The sequence below is a fragment of the Peromyscus californicus genome, unplaced genomic scaffold (assembly GCF_007827085.1).
Source record: "Peromyscus californicus insignis strain IS unplaced genomic scaffold, ASM782708v3 Scaffold_5__1_contigs__length_169319896, whole genome shotgun sequence".
Classification (NCBI taxonomy): domain Eukaryota; kingdom Metazoa; phylum Chordata; class Mammalia; order Rodentia; family Cricetidae; genus Peromyscus; species Peromyscus californicus.
In genome coordinates this window covers 51,795,461-51,806,518 of record NW_026294573.1, presented here as the reverse complement: position 1 = coordinate 51,806,518, position 11,058 = coordinate 51,795,461, and the positions used below count along the sequence as shown (strand labels likewise).

The 11,058-nt window shown below is 47.1% G+C and overlaps 1 protein-coding gene across 1 annotated transcript in view; it reads left to right on the top strand.

Annotated features, from left to right (window-relative positions):
* The first annotated feature begins 657 nt into the window (after nt 1-657).
* Pgm1 (phosphoglucomutase 1) overlaps nt 658-11,058 on the top strand; it is a 63,315-nt gene continuing 52,914 nt past the window's right edge. Inside the window, exon 1 of the mRNA XM_052717038.1 lies at nt 658-1,038. Coding sequence (XP_052572998.1) covers nt 793-1,038 — 246 coding nt within the window. The 5' untranslated portion in view covers nt 658-792. The remainder of the gene's footprint in view (nt 1,039-11,058) is intronic.

Sequence of the window (11,058 nt, the reverse complement as noted above, 5' to 3'; positions counted from 1 at the left end):
TTAGTTCTTGCTGTTCTCACCAGCACTGGGTTGTTGTCACAGTAATCACAGGGCACCTTATGTCTATACCAGTGATTATCTAGGCTGCCCGGAAAGTTTCCGTTTCCTAGTTATCAAACCCGAGGGATGACTGGCAGGTAAATCTTGGTAAGAGCCTGGTTTGTTTAGACCCAATCTGAGTTGAACTTCCTCGTTGTGAAGAAGGATTTTATTATTAGAATTTTCAGTTTTGGAAGCATAAGCAGGGAAAGATAAAACTACTACTTTTGAAAGATTTAGCCACTATACACAACAAATCAGTTCTTTGGATACCCACTATCACTAATAAAGTAGTGATAACCTAGTCCATAGCAAACACGTACAAAGCAGAAAGTCTAATTTAACTTTGGCGTTGATTCTGCCCTTGCAGAAAAAAAAAAAAGTCGGAGGATGGCATTTCTGTCCTTCAGACAGGCTTCTAGAGTTTCTATACGTGGTACTCTAGCCCAATCATGGGGAACAGCATTGAACTCTTCGTCCTTGCCCTATGACCTGTCCTTACACTAAGCTCTGCCCCTCAATGAAAGAGCTGGTTTCTTTATATAGACTATTGGCTCAGGTGTCCGTCAGGGAGACTCCGCCCCTCTCGACCCCGTGACCTGTCCCCCTTCCCAGGCTGCCGGACTTTGGCGACGTGGGCGGGCCCTGGGCGGTCGCTTCCAGGAGGAGGGCCCAGCGGACCCTGCGCCCTCGCCTGCAGCAGCCCCAACAGCAGACGCCGCAGTCACTGTCGCCCGGCAGCTCACCGCCACCATGGTGAAGATCGTGACGATGAAGACGCAGGCGTACCCGGACCAGAAGCCTGGTACGAGCGGGTTGCGGAAGCGGGTCAAAGTGTTCCAGAGCAACGCCAACTACGCGGAGAATTTCATCCAGAGCATCATCTCCACCGTGGAGCCGGCGCTGAGGCAGGAGGCCACACTGGTGGTGGGCGGGGACGGCCGCTTCTACATGACCGAGGCCATCCAGCTTATCGTCCGCATCGCCGCCGCCAACGGGGTAAGGGACGAGCGGGGCCGGGCCGGGCGTGCGCGACGTGCGGGCTCCTCCGGGCCCACGCTTCCGTGTGCGCCTCTGTCCCGTCCCCGCCCCGCGCACGCTCCCTTGACCTTGGCATTACCCCGCCTCCCCCCTGCCCGCCCCCAAGTTTCTCAGTGGCTCTGCAGGGAAAGGTGAGCCCGTCGCGGTACAGACCCACCTCGGCGCCAAGCTATTCTGGTCTGGGACTGGGGCGCCTCCCTCTGGCTCCCGGCCTGGCGCTGGAAGGGCGGGCGATCCGAGGGCTTATACCCTGGAGTGTCAGGCCAGCGATCTGGGTGGGCAGGTGCCAGGCCTCCCCCCTACCACCCCCCACCTCCTCTTGTTGGCTTGGGGAAGGCGCTTCTGCCCCTGCTCGGCCTGCTGCCTGGGGTGCAGGCTTTTGAAAAGTCCAGTCTCTGCTGGGTAGTTCACTGGACCTGTTCCACTAAGGGGGCTGGAGCTGAATTTTCATTAAAACAGAAACAATATACCCAAGGGCTCTCTTATGCAAGCAGCTGTCCTGACAGGCCAGGAAATTAATGCAATGCAACGCCCCCGGTCCCGCCCACCCCCCACCCCCGGTTAAGGGAGGTTAACTGTCTTAATTGGGAAAGTCCACTAGAGAGGTGAAACTTAAATATTTTTTTTTTCTGTAAATCTGATGAACAAAAATGTGGATTTGCAAAGTCGGAATTGGTTGTTTCCACAAGATATTTTCTAAGGCGTTTTGGGAACATGTTTTCTTTGTATATTTAAAATAATGTTTGACTGACACTCAGCTCCTCTGGTGTTCATTCCCATCAGCAGTTACATTTATTCATTTTAGCAGTACTTTGTTTTTCAGTTAACATATTTTAAGCTGTCTGGCCAAGCACCATGACAAACACTTCACTGGTGTGTCTCAGGGATCCTCTTGGAGCCCTATAAGGAAGATGCTATTATGGGTACTTTCAAGTCACCAATGAGAGTACTGAAGCCTGGGCAGGTTAAAGAATTTACCAGAACTTAGCGGGAGCATTGAATCTGGCACAGACCTGCCAGTCCCAAGAACTTGAGCAGCTTCTGAGAATCAAATAAATTTTAGGACCTCCTTTTTCGGGTTGTCAAGATCTAAACTGAGCTCTGTCGACTTTCCTGGGTGGATCAGACATTTAGAAGCACAGTGAAAGAAGTCAGGGTTTCTTTTTCTCTGCCCCTGGGTTTTCAGACCACCACAACTTTCCATGAGGGGAGAGAGAACACTCAGTAGCTATGTGTGGGAGCTCTCTCCGTCCCCACCTGTGCTCATAAGTTCCTCATTCAGTAGTTCCCCGGCCTGTGCCCTGTACAGAGAACGAGTTGGGGAGAGGGAGGTGCGCAGACATGAGCCCTGACCTTAGCTTTCTGTATAGTGGGGGTTTTAGGGTTCAAGTGGATATCTGTCCCTTTGGGAGTACTGTGGTGTGGGAAGGGAAGAATCAGTGAAGACAAAACCAGTTCTTAAACATCATCACCTTGTACCTGCTGGCCCGTTGCTCTCCTCTCTTTAGCCAAACTTTCTGTATTCACTGGTTCTCACACCCTGTCCACTCAGCACCTTGCTTTGGTCTCCGCTGAAATGCTCCCTCCGGCTGCTCGTGCCTCCGGCTGCTCCTTCTGGGCAGCACCGCTGTAGGCCTTCACCTTTCCCCTGCATTTGGCATGGCTGGTTTTGCGCTCAACAGTCATTCCTTGCCTGGAGCACTTTGCTGACTCTGCTCTGGAAATTTGTCACCGACCGTCTGCCGTGCTTACACCCTAGCGGTTCCCTAGGTTTTTGTCCTCAGCTTGCTGCTCTGACTTCATTAAGTACCTCTACTCACCAAGGGTGTACATGTGTAACTCTTCTGGTGTGATGCAGTTCAGATCGAATCTTCAAAAAGCAACGGCTCCTTTCCCGTAGATACCACTAGAGTAGATGAATCCAATTCCAATGAAATTATGTCTGCGTGTCATATGTCCCCACTGGAGGGTAAGTTTACGATAGGACTGTATTTTACCTATAATACCTGGTACTTCCCTAGGCATGCTCAGGAGTATTGGTCCAGGACCCCTTCACTTACCAAATTCTATAAAAGATGATGTCTTTAAGAAGTAAATTGTTATGGTCCATTTTCACTATGAGGAGCAGTTAGAGCTCATTGTAGAACCACGGAGAAGCAGGGGGGCACCAGGCCTCTCTCTGCTAGCTGGCAGCTGGCACCTGCTTGTCTGAAGACTCTTGAGAGCTGGGAAGTTGCAGGCAGTCTGCTACTTGACTGAGTCCAGGGTCAGAAAAGGTAGTAGTCTCAAGCCCCGAAATATTCACTAGAGGAGGCTTTGCATTCTGAACCGGTAGGATGGGGAATTTGGGAAGGCAGCCATGCTAGAAGACTATGGAGAGTGTACCTCTCTGGAGTACCAAGTCTGTGGAAAAAAGAGGGCAGGGATTTCTCAGGATCAAGGACTTTAGAAACCACTGACTTGCACCAAGTCAGCACAGCAGCCCTTTTTGCCTCTTCTCGATGCTGGCATCTCTGTGTGCAGAATGGTGTAACAAAAACCGCTTCACTATCACTAGTCTCTCGAATTTGTTATTGTATAGTGAGGTTCTTGTTTCTCGAAAAGTCCCTTTATAAGATGAGATGGTACTTGCTTGTAATTCATGCACTTACCTTAAATCATCTCTATATCATAAAACCAAATACAGCATAGATACTGTGCTGAGTGAGAATACAATGTAGGTGTTTTTATATGTCTTACATTCATTTTTAATGTGTGTGCGTGTGTGTGTGTGTGTGTGTGTGTGTGTGTGTGTGTGTGTGTGTCACAGCAAGCATGTAGAGGTGGGGACAACTCTGTGTGTATGTGTGTGTGTGTGTGTGTGTGTGTGTGTGTGTGTCTGTGTGTCTGTGTGTGTGTGTGTCACAGCAAACATGTAGAGGTGGGGACAACTCTGTGTGTGTGTATGTGTGTGTGTGTGTGTCACAGCAAGCATGTGGAGGTGGGAACAACTGTGGAATTTGGTTTTCCCCTACCATGTGGGTCTTGGGACTTGAACTTAGGTACTCAATTTAACAGCAAATGCTCTTACCTACTAAGCTATTTTACTGGCCTCTGTATTATATTTTATTACCCCTTTGCATTATTTTTGTGCTTTCTGAATATTGTCAGTCCTTGATTGATAGGACCCATGGGTGTGGAACTTGGTGATTAGAAAATTCAGACTGTACCTACAGTACCTGGGCCAAAGGTAGTATTTGGTGACTCCTTGTCTGGTTACCTTGAACTGTGAATCACCAGTGTAGACAACATTGAAAGCACAGTATCACATACAAAGCAAAAACAAGAAAATGAATGTATTGTCCACATTGTGCTTTCTTGGGAAGGAGCTGTTTAAGCAGGCTGGGTTAAGAACCTTTATATTGCACAGCGGTCCCTTTCAGTGACAGGTGCAGCCTGTACCAATGGGCCTGAACTCCACTGACCAGAGTGTAGGCTCTTCAGTCACAGGTCAGGCCACCCAGGCTTTGAGACCCTCCTGCCCCCCATTTGGGACGAATGCCTCTGTTTCGGCCTGTGTGTATGTGGGTGAGTGCACATGTGTGGACAGGTGCACCTGTGTGTATATGCACATGTGTGTGGAGACCAGAACGCCGCTCTTCATGCACTATATTTTCCCCCTTGAGAAAGGGGTCCCTCATTGGCCTAGAATTCTCCAAGTAAGCTAGGCTGGCAAGCCCCAGAAGTGGTGCTGTGTCTTTGGGGCAGGACTGACTTAGCAGGGAACCCTTTTTGAGTCACTTTTTGATACACCACCTGTTTAAAAAGTTTAATAAGGTCCTGCTTCAAAAATTCTTAATTATCAGCAACTTTTGAATAATTCCTCTCTTCATACTTTCTGTTTTTGAGTCAGCAGTAAATGCCAGGCTGAAGAAGATAATGCCATTTCCCACTTAGGATACCTTTGCTTTTGGGAGAGGTAGAACATTAATGATGCTTACACATAGAAAAAAAAAGCAGAATTAAAAAGAGAGAAAATTCTGGATTTGAAATAAGTGAGCCTGAACTGTATCTGTGCATGGGTGCATGTGTGAGTGAGTGTGTTCCTTTGTCTGGGCACATGTGTATACATGCATGTGGAGATCAGAGGGCAACCTCGGGTTCTTCAGGCACATCAACCATCCACCCTGTTTTCTGACATAGGTTCTCTCTTTGGCCTGGAGCTAGCCAGGCCAGCGAGGTTGGCTGGCCAGGGAGCCCCAGGGTTCTACCTGTATCTGCCAGCACTTCCCAGCACTAGGATTACAAGCATACCCACCTGGCATCTTTGTAGGGAGTGTCTGCAGATTGAACCCAGGTCCTGATGCTTGCAGAGCAGCGTTTTTACCGGCCAAGCCATTTCCTTAGTATCGGGGACTCTGGGGGTCCAGCCCCTCCGTAGTCCCCTCCCAGGGTCCGGGAAGAATCTGTAACCAGCTGATAATTAATCTTTGATGAAAAGAAATGAATCTGTGTACACGAAACTCCTTAGTTCATACACTTTATTATTTTGTGATAGTTCTCTCTCTATATATAGCTTCTATCCTGCTCTCATGTCTAGCTCCTTTCTTGCCTGATTTCTCTCTATATTTATCTGCTGTCCCCTCTAGGTTCTATCTTAATTCCTTCATCTAGTTCTGTCCCTTCTAGGTTCTCATCTATCTAGTTCTTTCCCATATCATCTCCTCTCCCATCTCCTTCTCTCTCATCTGGCTCTTCCTCATCTTGTTCTTCCCCATCTGGCTCTTCCTCATCTTCCATCTCGTTCCTCTAGTCCTCTCTTCTAGCCCTTCAGTCTAGTTCTTCCCCATCTCAGTTTGTTCCTCTCAAGTTCTTACCCATCTAGTTCTTCCATTCTCATTTCTCTTCTTTGTCTCCCCGTGCCCTGGAAGTCCTGGTATATATACACTTACAAGCAGTATTCCCTTAGCAGTGCAAAGCCAGGCTTCCAGGGTCAAACGGAAGGGTGATAAGAATCACATAGGGAGGCAGTAACGGTTAATTATCATTTGCAACCCCAAAGGGAAGTGACCAATGGGGAAATGAATTAACTAAAGGCTAAATTCAGGTAATATCTAAGAAGAGGGCTCTTATGTGCTCAACTATAATCTTAAACATGATTGGTAGGAAAGGTTAAGAATCTATAAGTTGCTAGGTCAGTGGGAGAAAATAAAACTGTCATCTTTTTTCCTGAGACTCATATCTGTCCAAGCTATCTGCCATTTTTCTGCAGGGTGGGGGGAAAGTGTGCTCAGTCGCTAGGCAACCTGTACAGCTAGATGCCTCTGGTGATAGCTAAAGGGAGATCTGGAACTAGAGGTAAGGTTTGGGAAAGGAGGAAGTAAAGCTTAATTGGCACATCCGCCAGGCCTTCTCAAACAGGTAGCCCGTATGCTTAAGTCTGTTCTTAGAGCGTACAGAGGTATCTCTGATAAGGTACTTTCCTTCATCTGGGGATGGACCTGGCCGGATGCTGCCAATGATGATAATTGCAGGGAGGCTTGAACTGGGGTTTGGGCTGAGCATAGCTGTTAGCACAGAAAGTTATCTAAATATTCTTAGAAGTGGTTAGATAAGGAGTTAGCAGTCTATAAACTTAGTAAGGCTGTAAGAAAGGAGGGTCCGAGCTGAACTGTGTAAAGCTATTTATTACTGAACATCCACCTGACCTAGGTGGTGTCTCCTTGTGGAATTTGTCTTGCATGTGGACTGTTATAACTGCTAGTCCTTGAAAGTGGCCAAGCGAGATATCTGATTCCAGAGAAAGCCTTTCCTGAGGCAGTTCTCCAAACACCTGGAATGTGTATGTCCAGAGAGTGATCAGTCCACACTGTTAGCTCTTCTTAGGGAAAAGTCAATTGATTTTCATAACAGAATACAGCTGATATATAACAAGCCAAGTAACACCAAAAACTCCTTGGGATTTGGCTTCCTCTGGAGGAATTCCCTGATTCCTCCAGGTAGTGACTTTGCCATAACCAGCTGAGTTCTTATGATATATTCCTGCGGCCTGCAGCACCTTAGTGTTGGAACTGAGGCCGCAGCCTGCGGAGAGCAGAGGATGTGCGCCCGCCTCTCAGGAGAGGAGAGCAGCAGGAAGGGTGGGGAGGAGTCGCTGTTAGAGACTGATGCTTGATTACAACTCATCTTTGTGGTTTTTATCCTTCAGTCTGGGCATAGATCCCAGGGCCTCAGCCATGTTAGTTCAGCACTGTACCACCGAGCCATACCTCTAACCCCTGGTCACCTAAGACTTTGAATTAAGTTGTTTGGGAATTTCTGAGTTTCACAAATGTTCTTCCTAAAAATAAGTGGATAGTCTTTGCTTCCTTAATCAGATCTATTGCTGGAATATGAAAGATTAAAAAGGAGGCTGGAGAGATGGCTCAGCGTTTAAGACCGCTTGTTGCTCTTGAAGAGGACCCAGATTTGTAGCACCCACAAACGCCAATGCTAAAGGATGTGATGCCCTCTTCTGGCCTCTGTGGACACCAGGAACTCAAATGGTGCCAATATACGTACATGCAGACAAACACCATAAAATAAAAAGGCAAAAGAGGAAAGCATTCTCCCTGCTTAAGAGTAAATTTTGTGTGTGTGTTTTTTAAATATGGAATCAAAATTAGATTGGGAAAAGTGACATTGTGTTAGGATGAGTGACTAATTTGATAAATACTTACTGGCTCCTGCTATGTGCTGTTTTTCATACTAGGGCCACAGCAGTGACTAGAAGTGTGTCTGATCTCACAGAGCTCCGGGGCTCTGCTTCAGGGAAATATAAGTGTCACATGAAGACAGATCCTTTGAAAAAAAAATACACTGGTAAAGGAGAGAACATTTTAGAGACTGCAGCTCTTAATGTGGAAGTTGGGGAAGCCTCCTTGGTCAGCCTCAGTGGAGCAGAGCTCTGCATAAGCTAAACAGTGAGCCAGGCAGGTGTTTGTCGAGAGACCCCCAGGGAAAGGGGGGTTATATGTAAAGGCTAGACACATTTAATCATTTAACATTAAATTTTGCTCCCAAGTAAATGGTAGACTATAATTCCTCGTATGAGAGGGCAGGGTGTCGTGAATTTCACAGTCATGAGCATCTCTGTATTGTAAATTTGCCCTGGGATGGTAATGGTGTGATCAGCAGATGAAATACCCGACAGGTTTGTTCTCCAGTGGACTCACAGTAGGAAACCTTGTGTCTGCTCAACCATTGGGGGGGGGGTCCCACAAACTGATAACAACAAAACACATTGGTGAAAAGTTCTAGAAAAATATGACGAGACCATTACAATGTCTGGCTTATATGCCATCTTAGGGGAAGAAGGACGGCACAAGGAGTCCCTGTTAGAAAACATGACTTGTAGAAAAAATAAATGGGCCCTTAAGAGAACAGGATGGAGGCGCTGCAGTTCTGTGTGGTGTGTTTTTCGGTAGGGTGCTAAAGAGTCAGTTGTTCCTGGTTGTGAAGCTTGTGGGGAGGGAAATTTGAGCTTGACTTCTTTTTCTTTCTAGTAGGGGGACTAGATTTCAGCTCTTATACACACAGAAAGAGCGCTCTGCAGGCAGGCCCAGCCACATGGGCAAGAAAGCGAAGCAGGCAAGTTGGAACTGCCCCATCCATTCTCTCCCAGTTCCCTGGAATACTTGGTCATATGCCCAGTCATAGCTAGCCACTCAGGTGGCTTCAGAGCTGAGCTCATAGTTGGGGAGCTCAGGGCTGGAACCTGCAGGCAGGAGCTCATGCAGAGGCTATGGAGGTGAGCTGCTTACTGGCTTGCTGCTCCCCATGGCTTACCTAACCTGCTTTCTTATAGTTCCCAGGACCACTAGCCCAGGGGTGTACCCACCTACAATGGGCTGGATTCTCCTTCATCAATCTCTAATTAAGATGTGCCCTATAGGTTTGTCTATAGCCCAATTTCATGGAGGCAATTTCTCACTCAAGGTTTGCTCCCCTCAGATGACTTTAGCTTGTGTTAGGTTTACGTAAAACTATCTAGCACAACTGATCCCTTGTCAACTTGACACACAAACACATCATTGTTAAGCCACAACCTTTCCTTTCTTGTTTATCCCCAGGATTGCACATTAATATCAACATCACAGCATAAAACATTCTACAAACTTGAAAAACCCAACAGTCTTTACAAATTCAAACACTTTAAAATTCAGACCTTATACAAATTCCAAGTCTTTTTAAAATCCAAAGTCTCTTCTTAATTCCAAGTCTCTATAAAATTCCAATATCTCTCTAAAAGTTCTAAGTCTCTCAACTGTTGGCTTCTGTAAAATCAAAATAAGTTTAACTTTCGTATCCCAAGAGAGAAGGACTGGGGTACAGTCCTAGTCTGAACAAAGCAAAACCAAACTCCAGCTGTAAATTGACTCAATGTCCATTGTCTGGGGTTCTCCTCAGATCTTGTGGGCCCTTCCAAAGAGCTAGCATCACTTCTCTGTGTCCCCCGATGCTGCACACACAGCTTGTCTTCTAGGTTAAGGTGGGCTCTGCTTCATGCCTGCAGCTTTCCTTGGTGGTCACCCCATGACCTCAGTGTCTCCTGCTACAACTGGGCTGCACTTTATCTAATAGCCTCTCCTGGACTCTCTTTACGGTGCCAAGCCTTGACTTCTCTGCATGACCCTTTAGTCCTGGGACTTCACCTGCTACTGAGGCTGCATCTTCATCATCCTGGCCTCTCCCAGGGCCAATCCTCAGGTGCTCTCGATGACCCCTTCATGCCTTGAAAACCAGTACCACCTGGGTGACTCTTATGCATGACCAAGTTTGGCTGCCAGCACGAAGTACAACTTAGGCCATCTCTGGAACATCGCTTCTGTGTGTTGTCCCCGAGGAACCACTTCTAGCTTTCTCCTCAGTGATTCTGGTCTCTTCTTTTTTTTTTTTTTTTTTTTTTTTTTTTTTTTTTTTTTTGGTTTTTTTCGAGACAGGGTTTCTCTGTGTAGCTTTGCGCCTTTTCCTGGAACTCACTTGGTAGCCCAGGCTGGCCTCGAACTCACAGAGATCCACCTGGCTCTGCCTCCCGAGTGCTGGGATTAAAGGCGTGCGCCACCACCGCCCGGCTGGTCTCTTCTTAATCATCATCAATTCCTCAGTTCCAGCTGGCCAACATTAATTGTCCAACCAAAGCAAAGGTTCTGGTATCTTGTTACTCAAAGCCACATCTGAGTCTTCAGCACTAGCTGATAGGAACCACAGATTCTTTATTCAAAATATGCAACAGCCCCTATAGAGTTTCTGAGTGACCTTCAGACTCCCCCTGGAATGTCACAAGCACACCTCCATCGCCTGCATTTCTCAACACTTTTATCTTCCAAGCTCCAACAGAAAAACTCACCAAACATTCAGTGGCTTTTTAAGTTCAAAGTTCCAAAGTCCTTCCACAGTCCTAAAAACACACGGTCATGCCTGTCACGACAGTACCCCATGATCCTGGTACCAGTTTCTGTGTTAGAGTTATTTATTTTTGCTGTGATGAAACACCCTGACCAAAGCAATTTAGGGAGAAAAGCATTTATTTGACTTACACTTCCACAGCGCTGTTCATGGAGGGAAATCAAGGAAGGAATTCAACAGGGCAGGAACCTGGAGGCAAGAGCTCACGCAGAGGCCATGGAGGAGTGCTGCTTACTGGCTTCTTCCCCATGGCTTGAAAGAAAATGGCCCCCAAAGGGAGTAGCACTATTAGGAGTTGTGACCTAGTTGGGGTAGGTATGGCCTTGTTGGAGGAAGTGTGTTACTGTTGAGGTGGGCTTTGAGGTCTCATATATGCTCAAACTATGCCCATTGAGACAGGCCACTTCCTATTGCCTGCAAGTCAAGATGTAAGAACTCTCAGCTCCTTCTCCAGCACCATGGCTGCCTGCATGCTGCCTTGCTTCCCACCGTGATGATAATGGATGACTCAACCTCCAGACTGTAAGTGAGCCACCACAATTAAATGTTGCC